The sequence below is a fragment of the Bos taurus genome, chromosome 14 (assembly GCF_002263795.3).
Source record: "Bos taurus isolate L1 Dominette 01449 registration number 42190680 breed Hereford chromosome 14, ARS-UCD2.0, whole genome shotgun sequence".
NCBI lineage: Eukaryota > Metazoa > Chordata > Mammalia > Artiodactyla > Bovidae > Bos > Bos taurus.
In genome coordinates this window covers 65,640,246-65,664,690 of record NC_037341.1, presented here as the reverse complement: position 1 = coordinate 65,664,690, position 24,445 = coordinate 65,640,246, and the positions used below count along the sequence as shown (strand labels likewise).

General features: G+C 37.1%; 1 protein-coding gene across 3 annotated transcripts in view; it reads right to left on the bottom strand.

Annotated features, from left to right (window-relative positions):
- STK3 (serine/threonine kinase 3) overlaps positions 1 to 24,445 on the bottom strand; it is a 311,132-nt gene that overhangs the window by 121,887 nt on the left and 164,800 nt on the right. For all 3 annotated transcript variants that reach the window (XM_010812167.4, XM_059893297.1, NM_001079607.2), the window contains exons 7-8: positions 21,153 to 21,290; positions 11,104 to 11,229 (exon numbers count right to left, since the gene is read on the bottom strand). In XM_010812167.4, coding sequence (XP_010810469.1) covers positions 11,104 to 11,229; positions 21,153 to 21,290 — 264 coding nt within the window. The remainder of the gene's footprint in view (positions 1 to 11,103; positions 11,230 to 21,152; positions 21,291 to 24,445) is intronic.

Genomic DNA, 24,445 nt, shown 5'->3' with positions numbered 1-24,445 from the left:
TTAATACGTAATACAGTAGACCCATGTCAGCACCAAATTTATATCACATGCTCAGAAAGGCCAAAAAAGATCTTTGCCATCTTTAGCAATGTAAACTAGAACAAAAACCTTGATATCAGGATTAACCTGCTACAGAAATCTCTGTTTGCAATTTATTTAATTTTAAAAACCTGTACAATTACCTCAGCATTGATCAAAAAATGTCTATTTGTCAACATGTATTCTCATTGGACAAGCTTTTCCTATTAATAGGTATAAAAATCAAATTCATAAAGCACTATTTCTAATCATGTCCCATATCTCTCTTGAATAAAAAATATTTAAAGAAGTTTGTTTGTAATAGTTACCTGGGGCTCAGGTGTATAGTACTAAAAAACCTTAAAACACTGTATCTTGAAATAGTTATCATATAGTGTTTCCCTTTCAAATTCACATGGAGAGTTGTTGGAAATGTTGATGAAATTTTAGGTCACAAATTTTTCTCCAAATATAGTACCTTGAGTTATGAAAAAGAAAATTAAGCTTGGAAAAACTGTAAGTTGATATTGGTATAACCCATAAATTCTCTCATTTCATTCACTCAAAATGAAAAAAGCAGGATCTACAATTGGTTCAAGTATTAATACTGAATACAAATATAAATATCTTTGATAATACAGCAACTCAACATGGTGAATTTACAGCTCTAGGATTTTGAAATCAGAGAAAGAATTTGATCTATATTATTTCAAAATTAAGCACTATTAAATTTTCAGTGGTTTAGGGACAAAATGGCTCTATGTCATGTCAGCCCAGTAACTGGAAAATGACTAATCAAAAGATTGAGACTAAAGATAATAAAAAGGCCATCATGGAACACAGACCCTCTGTATTCTTAAACTAAAAATAAATGTAGAAATAAAACTTGGTAATGCAGACTTCCCATGATGCTGAAAAGACCATCTTTCAAACAATCAAAATAAGGAAAAAAGGAATGGGGAAAAATCTCAAATGAAAACAACTAGTATATCAAAATAGCCAATCAGGTGGAGTCGAGACGGTAGAGCAGGAGGACACAGTTTCCACCTCCTCCCATGTAGGGCATCCACCAGGCACTGGTGGGGGACTTCGGACACCCAAGGAGAGGGAAGGAAGCCCCAGGCGACCAGGTATGACATTGGGGGAAAGGAAAAGTGGAGGTGGGACGTGACCGGCATCCCTGAGGGGTTGCTGGGAGAGGGGAGGGGTTCGCACTATCAGAGGGGCCCTAAAATAATGAAAATAAAAACAAAAATAAACATATGGGACCGAATTAAACTTAAAAGCTTTTGCACAGCAAAGGAAACCATAAACAAGACAACTCAAGAAATAATTTCTCCCATTCTCCTTCATAATGGGAGAAAATACTTGCCAACGAAGCAACAAAGGATTAATCTCCATATTATAAAAACAGCTCTTGCAGCTAAAAAGAAAAACCAAAAAACCCAAACATCCAATCAAAAAATGGGCAGACCTAAATACATATGTCTCCAGTGAAGAAATACAGACGGCCAACAAACACATGAAAAGATTTCAGTATCACTAATTATTAGAGAAATGCAAATCAAAACTACAATGAGGTATCACTTCATACCAGTCAGAATGGTCAACATCAAAAAAAACCTACAAACAGGGAGTTTCCTGGTGGTCCAGTGGATAAGACCCTGTGCTCCGAACATAGAGGGCCTGGGTTTGATCCCTGGTCAGGGAACTAGATCCCACATGCCACAACTAAGACCCAGGGCAACTGTAAAATAAATTAAAAAAAAATTTTAATCTACAAACAATAAATGCTGGAGTGGGTGTGGAGAAAAGAAAACCCTCTTGCACTGTTGGTGGGAATGTAAATTGATACAGCCACTGTGGAGAACAGTATGGAGGCTCCTTAAAAAACTAAAAATAGAACTACCATATGACCCAGCAATCGCACTAATGGGTACGTACCCTGAGAAAACCGTAATTCAAAAAGACCCAGCTACCCCAATATTCACTCCAGCACTATTCACAATAGCCAGGAAATAGGAGAACCTAAATGTCCATCGACAGATGAATGGATAAAGAAGATGTACATATATACAATGGAATATTACTCAGCCACAGAAAGGAATGAAATTGGGTCATTTGTAGAGATGTGGATGGACTGAGTCTGTCACACAGTAAAGTCAGAAAGAGAAAAACAAATATTGTATACTAATACATGTATGTGGAATCCAGAAAAATGATACAGATGAAACTATTTGCAGGGCAGGAATAGAGACACAGATCTAGACAATGGACAAGTAGACACAGGACGAGAAAGAGAGGGCAGGATAAACTGGGAGGTTAGGACTGCACATATGCATGCCCACATGTAAAACAGCTAGCGGGAACCTGCTTGGAGTACAGGGAACTTAGCTCTGTGCTCTCTGATGACCTTGATGGGTGGGACGGGCATGGGGGAGGGAGGTCCAAGAGTTAGGGGTTATATGTATACATATAGCTGTTGCACAGCAGAAACTAATACAACATTTTAAAGCTATTTTACTCCAATAATAAAAAAAAGAAGAAATAGAGCAAGGCCTTCCGAGTTTTAAGGGAACATTATTTTCAATCCAGAATTTTATACCTGATCAACCAACAGTAAAGAAAGAATAAAGACATGGTCAGATATACAAGGTCTGAAAAAACTGCTAATGTCTGGAAGCTCCTAGAAGACAGGATGCATCAAAATAGGGAAGTAAAACACAAAAGACAAGATTCAGGAAACATAGGACACATTACAGAAGAGAGAGAAAGGAAATTCCCAAGATGATGTTGGGGAATGGAAGGTCTGCAAAGGACAGCTTGTTCAAGACTCTAGAAAGTAACTGTTCAGATTAGAAGCAAATAGAGGGCTCAATAAAGTATTAGGCAAGTAAAAAGTATGATGCTAAACAATTATTTGTATTTGAACATACAGAGAGGTCTTTACAACCTCTGCAGAGAGTATAGGGACGGAGCATTTGACAACAAGTCAGCGATGGGTACACAGAGAAGTTAACAGCAACAAACAACAGTAAGAAAAGCTGTGACAACTACTAGTTCCAGAAATCACAAAAATAAAAAATAAGTAATCATAATGTATTATGATGCTTACATAGTCCTAACTAAACACTGAGAAGGATTTTTTTTAGAACTGTGCTTTAATTATACGAGGAAAATGAGAGATAACAAGTAATCAGTTCTAAAGAATTTCAGTTTGTGATCAATAATTTTATCTAAAATATGTTTTCTTAATAAAATGAATTTACTTTTCAAGAAGTAAAAGAACAAGGATAAATTTTAAAATTCTCTTTACTGGTTTTAAGCTTAGTTTATAAAGATCTCTACCAATTCTTCCAAACACATGTGGCCATTTAAAATTTGTTTTTAAATACTTAAAGAACTTTTCATGATAACTGATGTTATTTTTGTGGCCCTTGGAGTAGCAAACAAGCAGCAGCAATAATTATCAGCAAAGAAACCAAACACTAAACAAAACAATAACAAAGTGCCTGGCCAAAATATTTTAGTAGCAGTAGTAGAGATCAAAGTAGTAGCTTTAATAACAATGGAAGCTAAACTATTGAGCACACTATGTGTGACAAGTTGTTCTAAGTGTGAAGATACATATTTTTTATTCCATCCCCCTAACAACTCTATGAAGCAACATCTGTCACTATCCCCTTTTTATAGACAGTGAAATTGAACCAGAGACATTAAATAACCTGGCCAATGACAGTAAATTGGGAACAGAATCAGGATTTTAGTCAAAGCAGTCCATAATTTAACCAATTTGATATAACTGAAGCTTCTGGACTGACTTGGACTGATTCTGATGCTGTTCTATTTCATCATCAGTTTAAAAGATTCTCGAGAGAGACTGATTTGAAATTCCTTGGGCTTCCCTGGTGGCTTAGACGGTAAGTACCTGCCTGCAATGAGGCAGACCTGGGTTTGATCCCTGGATTGGGAAGATCCCCTGGAGGAGGGCAAGGCAGTGCACTCCAAAATTCTTGCCTGGAGAATACCTCTGGACAAAGGAGCCTGGCAGGCTACAGTCTGTGGGGTTCCCAAGAGTGGGACACAACTGAGCAGCTAACACAGCGAGGAAATGGAGGATTCTGGAGAATGCTCACCTGAAGGCTATACCACATATGGATTTTTCCAAGCACCCTGCATTTCTCCTGATACCCATGCTGAGAATTACGGTGTCAGTAAATCACACTGGAGGGCACATGGCATTCCTCAGACACTAAGGACCATAGCACGACAAGTTTAGAGTTCAGTTCATAAAGAAATCACCAAAAAGTCCTCTCTTCTGAAGACAGAAGCTCGAAAACATGGTCAAAAGCCAGTTAATAGGCAAAACCTTTTTCTCTGAATCACTACTGAATTAATATGAAATAAAATGACACCTCTGAAAGTGAAAATAAAAGGCCTACTACACGCATCAAAGTGAAAAACTCTCAAGCAAACCTAACATCAAGAAGTATCCAATTTTGGCTCAACATTTTACTTAACATTCTTCGACATCTGTTCGGCTTCTTGTATTCTACTTAAATTAACATTGCAATCGACATGGAAAACACCTGAGCTCCAGTACAAAGCAATTCTTATAAACTCCTAGTCAATTTTTTAATCTATTTAAAAAAGGACCATTTGACAATGTGCACTCACTGCCTTCTCTTATAAGTTCAACTTATTAATACCATCTATCCCACTGTTAGATAATCATCCAGTGAACCATGCGTGCAGTGTTTGCCTTGTTATTTAATTTAGAATCAGCAAGCACTGACTTTTATGGTGTCAATATTCATACATAACTTCCTATCTAACATTTTAATAAGACATACAAGATAACTTAAAACTAGTATTTTAAAAGTCAATGATTAATTAGGGTTTAAGAACTACACGGGCACATAGTTTATTGCATAATTAATAAATTACCAAAATGCATGCTCACACCTTGAATGCTACAGATATATTAGTATAATCTGAATGAGAATAAGAAAAAGTCCTGTATGCCTTCAATTTATAGAGACAACCTATGTCCCACTGTCTGCTGACTTGGTCAGAAATAAATGCAAACTTTATGATTATGTTTGACTTTTATAAAAAATAAAATATCACTTTAATGACAATTTGGCTGGGAAGATTAAAAAGACACATAGCTATGAGACTTAAACCTGAACATGTAATCCAATTTTAAGCCAATTTTCAAGAGACCCCCAAAGGTATGAATAGTACAAAGACAAATACTATGTAAGATTCTGAGCCTTCAATATGAATAAGAGTTCCTGAGAGGACAAGACTACTGATTTTAAGATTTGGTAACAATGAATGGCAATGTAGAAATATACTCTTACTATAGAAGGCCTCCAGATCCACTCTGCATATCCTGTTCTTATAAGTTTTTTTGTCTGTGCATGTATATATATTTATTTATATTCAGAGCACAAGTGATAAAATGACCTCGAGATAGAAACTGCTGCCTGAGAACATAAAAATAAAGCAAAGTGTATGAATACTGCTCATAGTGTGTGACTCTGTCAAGACGATTTTTTCTTATAATTTCAATAAAACAACAAAAAATAACATAATAGTTTCATCTAAAAATATCAGCTTGGTCCCAGAGATAAATGCTTATTTGAAAATTAGAGAAACATTAAATCTGATGTGATTTTTAAATCTATCCATATTATTTTGGAAGCCTTCCCTTCAAACGGTGAAACCTAATACCCCACACCTTGAATGTGCACTATACTGTATAACACATACCTAAAACAATAGGATGGCTTCCGATGGGGCAGCGAGCAGAAGCTGGACACGCTCAAGAGAGTATTATTTAGTAACAGCATGGAAAGTGACAAACTTTTAGCTCTTATATTTTGGACACTGATTCATCCAATTAGATCTTATATTAAAAAGTCATTGTATATGGTAAGAGATAAGAGTCCAACTTCACACTTTTACATATGGCTATTCAGCTGTCCCTCAGACATATATTTAACTTATATGCAGAGTATATCATGAGAAATGCTGGGCCAGATGAAGCATAAGCTGGAATCAAGATTGCTGGGAGAAATATCAATAACCTCAGATATGCAGATGACACCACCCTTACCGCAGAAAGCAAAGAAGAACTAAAGATGAAAGTGAAAGAGGAGGGTGAAAAAGTTGGCTTAAAGCTCAACATTCAGAAAACTAAGATCATGGCATCTGGTCCCATCACTTCATGGCAAATAGATGGGGAAACAGTGTCAGACTTTATTTTGGGGGGCTCCAAAATCACTGCACATGCTGACTGCAGCCATGAAATTAAAAGACACTTACTCCTTGGAAGGAAAGTTATGACCAACCTAGACAGCATATTAAAAAGCAGAGAGACATTACTTTGTCAACAAAGGTCTGTCTAGTCAAGGCTATGGTTTTTCCAGTAGTCACGTATGGATGTGAGAGTTGGACCATAAGAAAGCTGAACACTGAAGAACTGATGCTTTTGAACTGTGGTGTTGGAGAAGACTCTTGAGAGTCCCCTGGACTGCAAGGAGAACCAACCAGTTCATCCTAAAGGAAATCAGTCCTGAATATTCATTGGAAGGACTGATGCCGAAGCTAAAACTTCAATATTTTGGGCCACCTGATGCGAAGAACTGACTCATTTGAAAAGACCCTGATGCTGGGACAGACTGAAGGCAGGAGGAGAAGGGGACGACAGAGGATGAGATGGTTGGATGGCATCATTGACTCAATGAACCTAAGTTTGAGTAAACTCCGGGAGCTGGTGATGGACAGGGAGGCCTGGCATGTTGCAGTCCAAGGGGTCACAAAGAGTCAGACACGACTGAGCAACTGAACTGAACTGACTGACTGACTGATTCAGCTGTCCCAGCACCATCCATTTAAAAAACTGTTCTTTTTCCATTGAATGGTCTCCATACCTTAGTTGAAAATTAATTGGCCATAGATAACATGATTTATTTCTGGACTCTCAATTGTTCTGGACTTTCTATTCCATTGATTTTTATATCAATCCTTATGCCAGTACCACACTGATTTAATTACTGTAGGTTTGTATTATATTCTGAAATTGGAAAGTGAATCCTCCAACTTTGTTCTTCCTTTTCAGTATTATTTTAGCTACTTGGGGCCCCCTTTTCCATATGAGTTTGAAGATAGGCTTTTCCTTTTTGCAAAAAAAAGATCATAAAGATTGGATGAATATGTGAGTCACTTTGAGAAGTACTGCCATTTATACAATATTAAGTCTTCCAATTCATGAACATGGGATATCTCTTCAGTGATTTAGGTATTCTTTAATTTTTTTCAGCAATGTGTGGTATTTTTCACTGTATAATAACTTTTTATATCCATTATAAATAATAATAATAATAACAACTTTTTTATCCATTCTCTTGGATGCTATTGTAAATGCAACCGTTTTCTTAAGTACCCTTTTGCATTGTTCATTGCTAGTGGATAAAAATATAACTGATTTTTATATGCTGATCTTGTACTAAACTTGCTTATTAACTCTAGAAGATTTAGATATTTTGAACAGATAACATTTAAGAAGGTGCTCTACCTTGAGGAGACCAAAACAAAGGCAAGCCTCTGTGTCAGTCCCATAGGGAATTGCTGGATAGTTCAAAATGGAGAAGCACACATTTCTGAGAATAAGGTTATTACTCCTCTTCCCTGCCCCCAACCTCCATTGTCCCAACAGCTGCCACTGAGCTAAAAAGTCAGGGATGGCAGGCATCCAAAAACGCAAAAATGCCATATCACTTTCTTACGAAAACTTAACATTCTTAAACTTCTTCATTAAGCACTCCCCTGGTTGTTTTAAGTTTTTTATTAGATTGCAGATCTAAAAGACTGATCTGTCAGTTTCTGCTAACATAATGGTTTCTTCATTTTATTTGTTAAAAGAAACTACTGGGAAAACTCCACCATTCTCCATGATCAGAAGCTTCTTTTAACAAATATAATGTGGTGGAATTGACAGAGTATAACTCTTGAGACTATGTCATAAAAGGCATTGAGATGTCCCCTTTGTTCTCTCTCTCAGTTGCCAGACTGTGAAGACTCTCAAACAGACCTATGGAGAGTCCCACACGGCAAGTTGCTGAATCAGTCTGCCAACAGTCATACGAGTGAGCTACCTTGGAACTGAAGTCCTTGTCAAGCCTTCAGATGACTATAGCTCTGATCAACATTTAACCGCAACCTCAGAAGAGACTCTGAGTAAAGTCATCCAATTAAGTCACTCCTGAAAAAATGACCTATAGATATCAAAAAATAATAAATGTGTATTTATTATTGCCGCTAGGTTTGGGCAGTATATGATATTTATACTGCCTCTAGGTTTGGGCAGTATATGATATTTAAAGCTGAGGCCTGAAAGATGAGAAGCTAGTCATCCAATGAGTTCTAAGGAAGAAGAGTGTTTCAAGCAGAGGGAATGGCAAATGCAAAGACCCTGCATAAGGAAAGGTCACTGACATGTTAAAAAAAAAAAACAAAAACTTGAAAGAAGATCAATGTCACAGGAGCTCAGTGAAGAAGAGAAAAATAGGAAGAAAAGAGATCACCAAAATGGCAGAAAGTAACTGAAGTGACTGTAACGAAGTCTTTAAAACAGTGAAAACCGCTAAGTTCTAGGGTAATCAAAGGTACCTTATTCATAAAAAAATGGAAATCAATCTATAATTAAGTACCGGCAGATAAGAGCCAAGCAATAATAGTCACTAGTCCAATGACGGCTAGGCAGTTTTAGTCCAAAACTCACGACAGGCTTAAATAAAGTGAAGGAAAGCCACTGGTACCACCCCAGAGGGGCAAAAACTAGACTTTTTAGAGAACATAATCTTATTGAAAAGTATATAACTCTGATAAGCCAGTGGTGTTTATTTTTAGAAGTACTAATAAATATTGGATTGAAAACTGAGCATAAAGTCTTAATGAAGAGGCCTAAAAGAAAAAAAAAAACAAACCCTAGTTTTATTCTTGGGTTTCTCACTAGTTATGTCAACTTTGGTAAATAACTTCACTCCTAATTTAATTTCACTTAACTACAAAATAAAATAAATAATATATACATGTCCAGTCTTACCTTTTTTAAGATCAAATAAAATGAGAAAAATGTTTTGAAACTACAAAAAACTATATATATATATACAAATCTGATCGTTTGCAGAGAGAAACCAAAAAAACTAACTGTATCTATTATCACATGGGAACCCAGGGTGGAAACTGTAACCCTTTGAGAGCATGAACCAAGATCTTTACATCATCCCATATTACTTACAGAAACAACACTTTTATAAGAATGCTATTTCTAAATTCTGAATGCTGAAATCATTGGCAAAAATTTACATCTAGAATGCAAGCTTAAAGCATCTGTCTCACCAGGCAGTCCATAGCTACTGCCAAAGGAATAACTGATGCAGCTGAATATCTAAAGAAAATGATTCCAAATGAGTTCTGAGGCTTCCCTGGTGGCTCAGTGGTAAAGAATCTACCTGCCCACGCAGGAGACCCGGGTTCAATCCCTGATCCGAGAAGATCCCACATTCCATGGAGCAACCAAGCCAGTGTGCCACAACTACTGAGCCTGTGCTCCCGAGTCCAGGAATCACAACTACTGAGCCCTCTCGCCGTAACTACCGAAGCTTGCGCACCCTAGAGCCCATGCTCTGCAAAAAGAGAAGCCAATTCAATGAGAAGTCCGGTCACTGAAGCTAGAGCCCACATAGCAACGAAGACCCAGTACAGCCAATTAAAAAAAAAACAAATCAGCTCTGAAAAGATGCACACTTGCCCTTGTTTTGGCACACCATATGGCACAACGTTTAACAACAGGTGAAAAGGGTGAAAGAATTTCAAAAGAAATGCCAATCAGATAACCAGTCTCGGAAATTAAAAATAAATTTGAGGGCTTCCTGGTGGTCCAGCGGTTAAGAATCTGCCTGCCAATGCAGGGGACACAGGTTCAATCTGGGGTCAGGGAGGACCCCACATGCCGCAGGGCAGCTAAGCCCACGCACCACAACTACTGAAGCCTGCACCCTAGAGCCTGTGCTCTGCAAGAAAAGCCACCACAGTGAGAAGCCCAGGCACCACGACTAGAGTACCCCCTCTCGCCACAACTGGAGAAGGCCAACAGGCAGAAACGAAGAACCAGAGCAGCCAAAAAACAAATAAATAATTTTTAGGGTAAATTTGAATCAGCAAAATTTGTGTACAAAAACCCTAAGATTAATTAAAAAACCTTTGGGAAAATACAGATGATGTTATCAAAGACTTCAATCATCATAAACATAAAATATCTGTGTTTTCAGATTTAATGACTAACTGAATACCCAAGAAGTATTCATCTCTATATCCTAACCAGAAAAAAAAACTACATAATTTGAAACAAGGAAACAAATCATTAGTGAATCACAGAAACAGTAGACACTATTAAACGTGATATAAAGATATAACCTTTTACTTTATTAAAATGCACTGATGCACTAATTTAAAGTAAATGGAATAAGCTGGTCCTTTTATGTCCCTCCTGCTTTCTCTAATAACCCATCTTCTGCTGTGGCATCAACCCATTGATGATCAGTTAAAAGCAAGTTCCAGAAAATATGACATCAGTTCAGTTCAGTCGCTCAGTTATGTCCGACTCTTTGTGACCCCATGGACCACGCCAGGCCTCCCTGTCCGTCACCAATTCCCGGAGTCTACTCAAACTCATCTCCATTGAGTCGGTGATGCCATCCAACCAAATTGACCAAATTCAAGAAAACATTTATTCAACAAACAAGAGAGCTAATATCAACTAGACAACAGATACTGTATAAGCTTACTATATTAACCTTACATTCCCCATTAGTCACTAATGCTTAGCTACCAGAAAAGAGTAGTGAACGTTTAACAAAAACAAAATATATTTTGAGATTTAATGAACAAATATACTTCACTTGTATAATAAGACAGAAAGTGCTATTGATATATTTAAAGAAAAGAAAAAAACGAAATTATAGAAAAAATCCTCAGAAGAAAAAGACTAATTTTTTTAGAGTAATTACTAACCGAATTTTCTTCCTCCTCTTCCAGTTCTCGCTGCTGTTCTTCATGTCTTTTAGCTTTGATCTCCATTGCTTCTGTGATCAGGTCTCTTAAAATCGATACAGGTTTTGCATTCTTAATAAAAGGGTGCTAGAAAAGTAAAATTCAATGGTATAAATTCAAATGGCTTCTCTGAATTATGTCTTAAAAACATTAAAACAATATATAAATGTGAACCAGGATAACAGGCTTCAATGATTGGTTCTTTATCCAGAATTAAATAGATAGGTTAAGAACAGAGGATATTTCAGCTGCTTTAGAAATAAAGATTTTACTTTTTAGGTTTACTTGTTTTTAAAAAACCACTGCAGAACACAAAAACAAATGTAATCCTGTTGATGAAAATACATCACTGTTAGAGATATAATTTTCCAAAGGAAGTATAGATTATGTAGTCAAAAGCCAAATTTTTTTTTTAAAGATTGGTGTATGTGTGTGCTTAGTCACTCAGTCGCGTCCGACTCTGCAACCCCATGGACTGCAGCTTGCCAGGCTCCTCTGTTCATGGGATTCTCCAGGCAAGAATACTGGAGTGGGTTGCCATTCCCTTCTCCAGGGGATCATTCCAACCCAGCGATTGAACCCAGGTCTCCTGCATTGCAGGCAGATTCTTTACTGTGTGAGCCACCAGGGAAGCCCAAAGATCAGTGATTATATTATATATAAAAGTAAAATGATTTTGATATTGTTACAAATTTTAATTAATCTTAACAAGCCAACAGCTAAAGTCAGTAGTCAAAAGGAAGACAACTATTTTTTTTTACTTCTTTTACATATTTTCTATTTATTATATATTTAATAATGTAATCATTTCCAAGGGAAAAGTAAAAAACAGTAATAAAAGAAAAATATTTTTCAAAAAATAAGTACTACTTAATTTCTATACTATATATAAAGTAACTTTTCACTTCTTTTTTTTTTGTATCATCCTGATGTAGCTAAAACATCTGAGTTTGCAATAATCCTGATAAGAGGAAATAGAACAATCAGGAAATACCTGGGTGTTGGAGGACTTTGTAATTCAAAAGGGGGAACATGAGAGAATGTAGAGGGAAAGGTTAAAAGTTTAATTTGGAATAGATAGATAACTATTTTTTTTGAGGATTTAAAAAAAAACGTATTTATAATTAATTGGTGAGCGATGTCAGACAAACCGTAAGGATTTCACTGAATTAGTATTTTGAATCAGCAATACAGCTTCAAAATGTAATTTTCTTAATTACACGTCAGTAGATAAGAGTCAGATCAAAGTCATCTGAGTTATTTTAATAAAGATTAATACAACACAAAAATATTTTTAAAGGTAAAACAATTTTTAGTGCTAAAGAAGAAATTTACTGACATTTGTAGGAGGCTTTAAAATGGTGAAGGTATCATTTGGGAAAACTAAGAGTAAGAATTTTACCTGAATACAGAAGTTCTAGGATAGATGAGACAGAACCAATAAATTCTTTTATAGCAGTTATAGACTGATCACCAGATAATTAAGTTCTATCAACATACCTATGGTGGAGACTCCTAGTCACTCACCAAAACAGAGTTGGGACTGGACCTATGGCTGCCCAGCTACATCTGCCTCTCTCAGACTCCCTTTCAGTTGGTTGTGATTATGGACTAAGTTCTCACCAATGCAATACCGATATTTCACTGGTACTGAATTAAAGACCAGCGTCTGTGTTGTGTTCCAGCCCTCTGATCTGGACCTCAGAACACTGAGAGAGGGCACTCTTCTGTGATTTCTTCTCTTTCTGCCATGTTGGGAAACAGACAAAGACTGTCCTAAAGGATGATGGAGAGCGAGAAGGAAGAAATCCCAGTCCTGCTATCAGAATTTCTGAGTAACACTGGTAAAGAGGCTGCAAAAATTAGTAATAACTGAATATATGCTCTGTACCCTTAAAGAACTTCTTATCCAGAATAAGGAATAAAAGAGAAACGCATAAAAAAAATTACAGTGTGACATACAAGTTACATTCATGATGATCTAGCACAGTCTATATGATTAAGTGATATAAAAGTAAATGAGTAGGTGAAGTAATATCAGGTGTCTCACAGAGAAGAAACAGACTGTTTCAGGGAGAAGGAAAAGTATGAATGATACGAACAAACACACAAAGAAAGATAGGAGATGGATGTGAAACACTGTAGGAAGAGCTGTTGAGCCAAAACAGAAACACGGCTTACAAAAATGGTGTCCCAAGAGTTTAGATACAGGTAACAGTGGGGCAAGAGGGATAAATACTCAGAATGAGATACCGGAATTTTGCCTGACAGCCCCTTTAATTACACAGATGAGAGAATAGTGTAAGGAAAAGAATGTGATACCACAATCTTGCAGTAGAGTTTAGGAATGAAGTAAGATGGGGAGAAACTGTAAAACAGGTGTAAATTATTAAGAGTTAAAAAAAAATAGCTGCCACAATCAAGAGGAAGTACTGAATCTGGTGGAAAAACTCTTAAGAAGGATTGAGAGACTATGTATTAACAGAAGTGAAGGAAGACCAACACGGCAAAAACTGAGAACCAGTAGAAGTGTACCTCTTTACAAAGGCAAAAAAATATCAAATTGTATTTATGCTTTATCTTTTCAGGAAAAATTATGAGCCAAATTCCAAGCCACAGTTTTATCTTTAAGAAATGCCAAAGTACACATCCAGTCTATTGCAAACTTACTTTCATGCAGTTCATTGTGAACTGACCACACAGTGTTACACTAACATTAGTCTACAGAGCTTAACATTCCTAATCTCAAAATCTCAGTATGTCTTACTTCATTTGTACTCATTTTTTCCCTACATAATCACTACAGGCATGATTCTGACCAACAAAGAGGAACTGGCTAATAAAGTTAAAAGGGTACTTTAAGAACAAGGCCATAATATTTGAGCATTCGTGATGGAAGGCATCACTGACTCAATGGACATGAGTCTGGGTAAACTCCGGGAGTTGGTGATGGACAGGGAGGCCCGGCGTGCTGCAGTTCATGGGGTCGCAGAGAGTCAGACACGACTGAGCAACTGAACTGAACTGATCATCACAAGAAAAGTTTTATCAGACACATTGGCAAATTTTTTAAGAATACTTGAAAGCTTTTTACAAGTAGCTGGTAGTAAAATTTTAAAATTCAAAGCAACATAAAAAAGAACAGAACAACAACAAAAACCAGAGAAGACAAGGTGGCAAAACTGAAACATGACACGTGACTGAAACGTTGCTGTACAAACCAATGCAAATAAATGTGCTGAGTTTCCATTATAGCAGTATCTTAGTTAAGTACTAAAACACACTGAGTTCATAAGATAACTTCAACTACATGCTTTCTATATGAGATATATTTAACAAAATAAATCCAAATTATGTTTCTAGCAGGGGATACTAAAAAGAACTTGGGTTAAAAGTCAAGGACAGGCAACGAAATATCAAACATAAAACAATGTCAAGAAGAACATGATCAAAAAAAGCAGAAATGAAGACAAAAAATGGTAAGTGAAGGAAGAGTCATATAATATTAATAAGGGACATAATACAAAGAAATATAGTTATAAATTTGATATATTAGTATAGCATTATGATATATAACGAAAACAGAGACCTAAGAAGATCTAAATAAATAAGAAGAGGAGACATTAGTATTTCTTTTTAGTCACTGAGAAATAGAACACTAAAAAAGATTAAAGCAATCTGAATAATATAATCAGGTTAACAGAAAAATCAATAAACAGAAGTAATATCTTTTTGTTAAATGCCTAGAAAAGCATGTGGTACCAGCATAAGAATGGAAAGAACAACAAAACAGAATATAATGCCTGGAAATAGAATATAATGTACAAAATAAGCTGGCATATTATGAAAACCAACCAGTGAGGAAAAAATACTTACTGCTTTGTTATTTTGGGGGTTGAGAGGAAGGTTTTGAATTAAGTTAGATCTTCACCACAGAAATATCAAAATAAATTACAGATGGATTAAGAAGTTAAAAGTCAAAAAATGGAAATATAAAAGAACTGGTAATACAGGAGAATATTTATATGTTCAACCCCGTGCCATGAAACACAGGGAAAAAACCATAAATGAACTAAAACTTTAACATTTATGTCAGACAAGAGGGTAGTTACTTTAAGAGTTTTAAGAAGAGTATCAATAAGAAAAAGATAAACAGACCAAACTCTAAAAGGCAACAGTTTCTCTGTTTCTGCCACAGCCCAGTGGTTAGGACTTGGTGCTTTCACGGCAGGGCCCAGGCTCAATCCCTGGTCTGGGAACTAGGATCCTGCGAACTGTGTGGCGTGGCAAAAAAATCAAGTATCTCAAGTTAAACACAAAGTAAGAGGACAGGAATCCTTACACCACTTGAACGGAAGACAGAGACTACCCAAAACCAGCCTATCACATTCTTGGTCGTGTATTTTAAGAAATAAAGCTGCTTAAAGATTTACTCTTCTAAAATCTGAACTGTTAAACTTTGTTCATGTTCTGAGTTATCAATTTCTTAACTGAAAGAATTTAAATTAATCATTTCTTCCAAGGAGTGAACTGCAGAAGAGACTTCTGCTTCTGGACCGACTGGGCAGTCATCCTTTCCTCTATACCGTTCCATCAAAGCATAGTGAAAACCCTGGGCATTATACATAAACAAGCACAGGAAGACACTGGAAGGTGGAGAGAAGGTGGCAAACCAGCTTGGGACTGTGGCACTAAAGCAATGACACAGCTGTGAGTTTCATGGGCTTTCCTTTTACTTCATTTATCCCAGCCTGGTTATTGAAGAAGTCAGGAACCCAGAAACACCCACGGCACAGACTAAAACAGCCCCTACAAAAGCCTGCTCTCTCTTGAGTGAAAGGATCAGGAAAGGACAGTTAGCCAGCACGCAACCCTCTCTTTTAAACAATAACCATTCTGCTCCACCAAACACTGCAGAGAAAACACTGACCCCACCCCATGCAGCAAAGGCTGGGTGGGGAACCTAGACTTCTACCCTCTGGAGGCTGTCCAATCCTTTCACTGCAGTAGTATCCGAGAAGAGCAAATGTTAAGCTGGGGCGTTCATCCACACCCAGCAGTATAAAAGGTGCTTCCCTCCCCCAGTGGGGAGTGTTGGTGGAGATCTCGTGACAACCTGGACTTCCAGCACTATCAGGCCGTAATAAGGAAACCCCACCTCCCTCTCTGCTAGAGGGGACTGGAGGCGGCCGAGGGGAGAATCAGAACTTCCGTCGCTGCCCAGCTATACTGAGGCCCTACAGTGCCTGCAGAGGCCACTGAAGGAACCTGAGTCCTCAACCCTGGCTGGTGGTAATAAGGAGCCCCTCCCCAACCCTACATGTCAAAAGAGACCACGTAGGGGGGCCTGGACTTCTAATGCTACCTGAGAGAAATGATGGTGCCCCTCTACCCCACTGAAGCACTATCAGAGGACACCACTCATTACAGAGAATTTAAGTAAGATCCAGCGTCTCAAAACATAATACTCAAAATGCCCAGGTTTCAAATGAAAATCACTCATCACAATAAGAAGCAATTAACTCAACTTAACTGGTTCAACAGATACCAATATCGAGATGACATGGATAACAAAATTATCTAGCAGGGATTTTAGAGCAGTCATAAAAATCCTTCAATAAACATGCCTGTAAACACATGACACATTAGAAAGCCTCAGCAAAGAATTAGAAGACACAAAAAAGAAACAAATGAAAAAATTAAAACTAAAATATATAACAAAAATAAAACCTGATGGATGGGCTGGCTCTATAGCAGAATGAGGACAGAGAGGACTCGGTGAATCAGAATATGAAACAGTAGAAATTACACAATATGAATGAGAGAAACTAAACTGGCATAAAAATGAACAGAATCTCAGGAATCTGTGGGAGTGAAACAAAAAAAATCTAACACTTGTGTTAATGGAGTCCTAGAAAGAGAGTAGAGGGTAGGGCTGAAAAATGTCCGATAAAATAATAGTTGGAAACTTCCCCAAATTGGCAAGAGATATAAACCCACAGAGTCAAGAAGCTGAACAGTACAGACCCAAAGAAATTCATACCAACACACATCTTAATTAAACTTCTGAAAATAAAGACAAAGAAAAAAGTCTTGAAAAGACCAAGGGGTAAAACAATTCAGATGACTGTAGATTTCTTACAAGAAAGCGTGGCACAACATTTTCCAAGTATTCAAAGAACTGGCAACCAAGAAAGGATTCTATCCATCAGGAATGAAGAAGAAACAAGATGTTCTCAGGTGAAGGAAAATCAAGACAATTTGTTAACAAAGGCCTACTCTAAACGAATGGCTAAAGGAAATCTTCTAAACAGATAGAAAGGAACAAAAGAAGGAACTTCTGGAACATTAGGAGGAAGAACACTGAAGAAAACAAAAACAGGTTAAACAGTCATCCCTTATCCTGGTTTTCTCGATTGTTTAAAGGTTAAAATAAATATAACACTCTGATATGGACCTCAATGTAATAAAGAGGAAGTATTAAAGATAATTATATTATAAATGGGAGGGACAGCAAGGTAGATAAAGTTTCTACTCCTCACTTCAACTGGTAAAATGAAAACTAAGTCATATGCCATGAGAGTTCACAAAGTGACCCACGACACCACCTATTTCAGCCAAGCCCATGGGCTAATTTGAATAATGACAGATCTCACTCTTCTAGAAGGCCAGACTAGGGCAAGAATTGACTTTCAGGTTCTAGGCTACCCACCAGAAGTACAGGGAACATCTCCAGATTAGGAATTCTAGGGCCACCAGGCTGAACTTAAACTGTCCCTGGGGATTCAATATCCTCATCTTTTAAAAACTACCAAGAGTTCAACTTAATCTCAAAGGATCCTTTCAGTCTTAGTCTGCTCGTTTAAACTTATACAATTATCTAATGTTGGAAGATAAACCACTATAAAAAATTCAGCACAAATTCCTCTTCAAAACCTGTTTATCAAAGTCTACAAATCAATATGGTAAAATCTACACATGTAGGTTATAGGCAAATGTCCACTTAAACTTGGTAATAAGACTATATTCTTAAAGTTAAAACATAATTTAACTTATAACATATAAAACATATGCAAAACTCCCTTAAGAGACAGAACAGGATGGCTTTCAGACATTCAGTAAAATAAAACTCGGAGTCTAATGAGACTCAAATGATACAACAGATAGTACTTCTGTCTAAAAGCTTTTCAAATCAGAAGTTTGCTATCTTAAATAAACATATATTGAATTTAATACACATGCATTAAGCACTACATGTATATTAAAGATACCAGGATACAGATACCTGTACTAAGATACCAGAGGTGCGAAAAACAACGCCCCTCCCCAAAAGAGTACCACTTGACCTTGAACTAGTTACAATCCAGGACAAAGACACAGAAACAAGTTATTTCATCCTAACATGGCAAAAGGCATGGCCAGGGTGCTTATGGAAACCCTGAGAAACAATTAGCCTGAACAAAGATGAAAGGAAGGCTTTCTGGAGGAGTACCTAATTTGAATTTAGAAACAATGAAACAATGAGTAAAAAGGAGCCTGCCAGTCTTTAAACTAGCAAGTGAGGGGTGAGAAAAGGTATAGAGGATTGAAAAGACATGATCTGTATGAAACATGAAACTGCAAGTCGACTATTTCAGCATTTATAAAGGGGAAAAAAAGGGAAGTCAAGCAAGGTGTTAAGAGGCCAGAGGTGGACACACCAACATTATAACAGAGGGCCTCCATGCCCAACAACAGCACAACAGGAAACGTTTTTTAAAAATCAAAAAAACAAATACTGGCTCATAAGGGGCAGCCTGCTGGGCCGCCGTCTATGGGGTCACACCGAGTCGGACACGACTGAGGTGACTTAGCAGCAGCAGCAAGCACTATTCAAAACCAGCTGCACTGTTTGCCCTCAATATAAAGAAAAATGCTTGAGCCAAACCCAGCTAGAAGCCAGAGAGTAACGAGCTTATTAATATAATCCATACAGGTCAACTGGGCTTCCCATGTGGCTCAGCTGATAAAGACTCTGCCTGCAATGCAGGAGACCTGGGTCCGATCCCTGGGTTGGGAAGATCCCCTGGAGAAGGGAAAGGCTACCCACTCTAGTATTCTGGCCTGGAGAATTCCATGGACTGTATAGTCCACGGGGTTGCAAAGAGTTGGACACAACTGAGCAACTTTCACACATACAGGTCAATTTCTGGGCAGAAAGCAGAATGGAGAAAGGGTGACAAGTGAGGCTAGGGGACAAGTGGAATAACCCTAGAAGAATCCCTTGATCACTGTGTGATCTTTCGTGAGTCACTGAACTTTTCTGGGATTCAGTACTCTTGTATACAAAATTAGGGAATTTTACTGGAATATTTCTTAAATGCTTTTCCACCCTAAGAACTCTAGGTTAAAAACAGAATTTCTTTAAAGAGATTAGAAACGATTATGGAAGAAAGACCAGAAAAAAATATTGGTTAAATTACCCAAAAACCAGTCATTGGATGTATTTGGATTTACTTTCCTCATCAGATTTTATACTATTTGTCCCATTTTTTTTGTTATTTCCCCTCCCCCTTCTTTCTTATCTTCTTATTTAACCATAAGTTAAATAATTTAGAGATTCAACACAATAACAACAGCAATAGATCTTTGATTTATGTGCTTAAAATTCCTTTGAAGTGCTGACAATATTTCAAAAATAATGTTTCAATTAATTAACTTTTGAAAGGTAATATGGGCACATAAAACCAAACTCAAAAGTCTTAAAAAAAGAGTCTTCGGCAAAAACAAAGTTTCCATCCCACTACTGCTTCTCAGCCATGTAGTTACCTTCTCTGGAGGCCATTTTCTTGCTTATTTTTCTACAGCTACTCCACTGTAAGCACTGACATATGTATACATACATATATGTATATGTGGGTGTGTGTATTTTGCCAATAACTCCCCGCAGCAGACCTCAAATTGCTTCCAATCTGTTGACAGATATTTATGTTGTTTCCAATCTTTTGCCATTATAATGGTTTATGAAGAGTTTTTACACCTATGTTATTTCACACGTGGTTAAATTTCTCTGTAAATTGCTAGAAGAGTAACTACTAGGTCAAAGAGTATATGGTGTTTTATTCTAGACAGATTTTGCTCAACCACTTTTCATGGAAACTGAGTATTAAGCTAAATTTTTGTAACAATAAACCTTATATTAAAGGGCTAGTTTCTAACATTCTCAATAATTCCTTTTTTAAAAAACATTACCTTAGAAAAATCACTTTTTATAACTATGTTTTTAATCTTTTTGTCACTTAAAAAGAACTATTCTCCAAATATCAAGTTTTGTTAACATGCACACTTATCATAGCACACAGGTCTAAGTCAATTCTGCTGGGAAAGTAAAGACTCATGAATAATTACTAAAAGTATTAAATTATTTCTACTTGCATTTAATGTCAAAACAGATTTAGAAAAAAAAAGAAAGCCTCCTGACACTCTGCATACAATCTACTTGTACAGGGACACTGACACTCTTCATCTAGGTCATCTTGCCACCAGTATTTACAATGTGCGATCTTCTCAAGGAGTTCAGGGATTTCGTATTTACATGTCTTATAGGGCAAAAAGTCAAAGAAGAAATGCTGGGTCAAGGAATAATACATCTGGAAGTTAAAACATAAGAAACAATAACAATGGAAAAGAAACTCATTTCTGAAATGAGAACCCTACAGAAGTTTAGTTTTAACACAATTTTAGGAGGAAAGAATTGGCAACAAAAATTAGTGGGGAAGGGGGGAGGGCAGAAAATTGAACTTGGAAAACAAAATTTTTAAATGAGAGAAACAGAATATACAGGAGGAGAAAGGTGTGTGTGTGTGTCTGTCTGTACATCAATCCATATTTCCTGGAAAGTTCACATCTTTACAAATCAGTTAATGAATAAATAAATCAGTTAATGAAACTCATAATGATCTTGGTCAATGTCAGAAACAGCAAAAAGGTATATAAAGAAAACATCCTCCTGTAGAGACACAAGCACTGACCTGTAAAAGCTGTGTTGCAGTAGCTCTCTGCTCAGGGTTCTTCACTAGGCACTTCTTAACAAAATCGGTGAAATCATCAGACCAAAGTTCTGGCTTCCTGAATGTTGGTGGTGGGTTTGTAGGAATCATAAATATAGCCTGATACAAACGAAAAATCCAAAAGACACAGTAAGAATCACAATAACACAGCAAATAAACAAATCTCTTTATCTATCTTTAATCAGACTCAAAAATCTGAAAAATAAATTTAAGCTCTTCTAGGATTTCCAGTCAAATTGCAATTCAGGAAGCAAAGCCATCTGCTACTAATGTAATCATTTCCCATTAAATTTCCTCTATTTGAACTGTAGCTCATTGAGCACATCATTCTTTATTTTATCTATTATTTTTAATCAGTCTCCAAAGGAGACTGTATTTCTAACCCTTTTACCAAACTGAGGACATTCTCTGGTTAAACAGATATATACTTCAATTTTGCTATTGCATGCCAGACTTGTTTCCCATTTCAGTATTTTTTTTTCAGTACTGCTATTTAGAATGGCTAGCAGCAGCCTAATTTGCTTCTGCAATTCAGAATATTTAAGTACAAATATAATTACTGCTGTGGTTTGAAATAATACTTGATGGAAGCAAGTCTTTAATTTCTCTTTCTAAATATTTGAGTCAAGAATCCATATTAAAAGTTTTAAAAGTAATATACCACTTTATCACTAATGATTTAATTTAATATTAATAACTTATGGTGGCTCAGACTGTAAAGAATCTCCCTGCAATGTAGGAGACCCGGGTTCAATCCCTGGGTCGGGACAATCCCCTGGAGAAGGGAATGACTACCCACTCCAGTATTCTTGCCTGGAGAATTCCATGGACAGAGGAGCCTGGTGAGTTACAGTCCATGGGGTTGCAAAGAGCCGAACATGACTAAGCGACTAACACTTTCATTTCTTCACTTTCACTCATGACAATACATTCAAAGAGTTCAAAAATTCAAAAACTTTAAAAAAGTCTCCCTGTCATTTTGTCTTCATAGCTACCAAGTTATCCTTTTTTTGACCAAGAAAATTAATCCCTCAAGTTCTTAGAAAATCATTGTATGCAATGAATTAACTTCTCTCCTGGGCTATAGAATAGTTCCTGATAAAATACCATCACTAAAACAACATTTTCTTTGAAAGGATATGAAAACCATAATGAAGTTAAAACAAATGTATCCTGCACACAACAAATATTAGATATCATCACTTTCATTTCCACATAATGTTATTTAAAAAAGACAAGAGACAAACACGCAATGACCAAAATTTTACAAAGTAAAATGAACTCAACCGTATTATAACTACTTATAGTTTAAGAGGTAAGTTCATATATAATGACACAATCAACATTAAAGGTGACATGAGGAAAAAATGGCTTTTTGGCAATCAACGTAGACATTCACAGTATACAATACACATGGGCCTCTTAAAGGCACAGCATACACAGGCCTCTCAAAGATGTATTCAGGGGTGAAGCATCCATAATACCTCCCTTCTAGACTTCAGTATTCTCTGACTATCCAGAAGAGAGGTGTCCATCTCTGACCTAGCTCTTTCTTTCCTGGTTTTTGCTGGTCCTTCCTCTTCATGTCCCCTTCACGGATCACAGCCTTGAGATGAAGAGGCTTGTGTAACTCAATGAAGCTATGGGCCATGCGGTACAGGGCCACCCAAGATGGACGTGTCATTGTGGAGAGTTCTGACAAAACATGGTCCACTGGCAGAGGGAACTGTAAACCACTCCAGTGTTCTTGCCTCGAGAATCCCATGAACAGTGTGAAAAGGCAAAAAGATATGACACCGGAAGGAAGATATGACATCTTCCCCAGGTTGGAAGATGTCCAATATGTTCCTGGGGAAGAAGAGAGAAACAGATCCAGAAAGAATGAAGAGGTTGGGCCAAAGCAGAAATGATGCTCAGCTGTGGATATGTCTGGTGGTGAAAATAAAGTCTGATGCTATAAAGAACAATACTGAATAGAAACCTGGAATGTTAGGTCACTGAATCAAGGTAAACTGGCTATGTCAAACAGGAGATAACAAGAATGAACATCAACATCTTAGGCATCAGTGAATCAAAATGGACCAGAATGGACGAATTTAATTCAGATGACCATTATACCTACTACTGTGGGCAAGAATCCCTTACGAGACACAGAGTAGCCCTTATGAGGGCTATAAAAGAGTCCGAAATGCAGTACTTGGATGCAATCTCAAAAACGACAGAATGATCTCTGTTCGTCTCTAAGGCAAACCACCTAACATCACAGTAACCCAAGTCTATGCCCCAACCACTAATGCTGAAGAAGTTCAACTTGAATGACTCTATAAAGAACTACCAGACTTTCTAAAACTTACACCAAAAAAAGATGTCCTTTTCATCCTAGGGGATGGTAGTACAAATGTAGGAAGTGAAGAGATACCTAGAGTAACAGGCAAGTTTGGCCTTGAAGTACAAAATGCAGCAGGGCAAAGGTTAACAGAGTTTTGCCAAGAGAACAAACTGGTCATAGCAAACACCTTCTTCCAAAAACACAAGAGATGAATCTACATATGGACATCAGCAGACTGTCAATACCAAAATCAGACTGACTGTATTTTTTGCAGCCGAAGATGGAGAAGCTCTGTAAAGTCAGCAAAAACAAGACCAGGAGCTGACTGTGGCTCAGATCATGAACTCCTTACTGCAAAATTTATGCTTAATTTAAAGAAACTAGGGAACACCACTAGGCTATTCAGGTATGACCTAAATCAAATTCTAAAAGATGATGCTGTTAAAGCGCTGTACTCAATATGTCAGCAAATTTGGAAAACTCAGCAATGGCCACAGGACTGAAAAGGTCAGTTTTCATTCCAATTTCAAAGAAGGGCAATTTCAAAGAATGTTCAAACTGCTGTACAATTTTACTCATTTCACACACTCTAAGGTAATGCTCAAAATTCTTCAAGCTTGGCTTCAGTAGTGACTGAAGAACTTCCAGATGTACAAGCTGGGTTTAGAAAATGCAGAGGAACTAGAGATCAAATTGCAACATCCACTAGATCAGAGGGAAATCAAGGGAATTCCAGAAAAACATCTATTTGGGTGTCATTGACCATGCAAAAGCATATACTGAGTGTGCTGCTGCTGCTGCTGCTAAGTCACGTCAGTCGTGTCCAACTCTGTGAGACCCCATAGACGGATTCTCCAGGCAAGAATACTGGAGTGGGTTGCCATTTCCTTCTCCAATGCATGAAAGTGAAAAGTGAAAGTGAAGT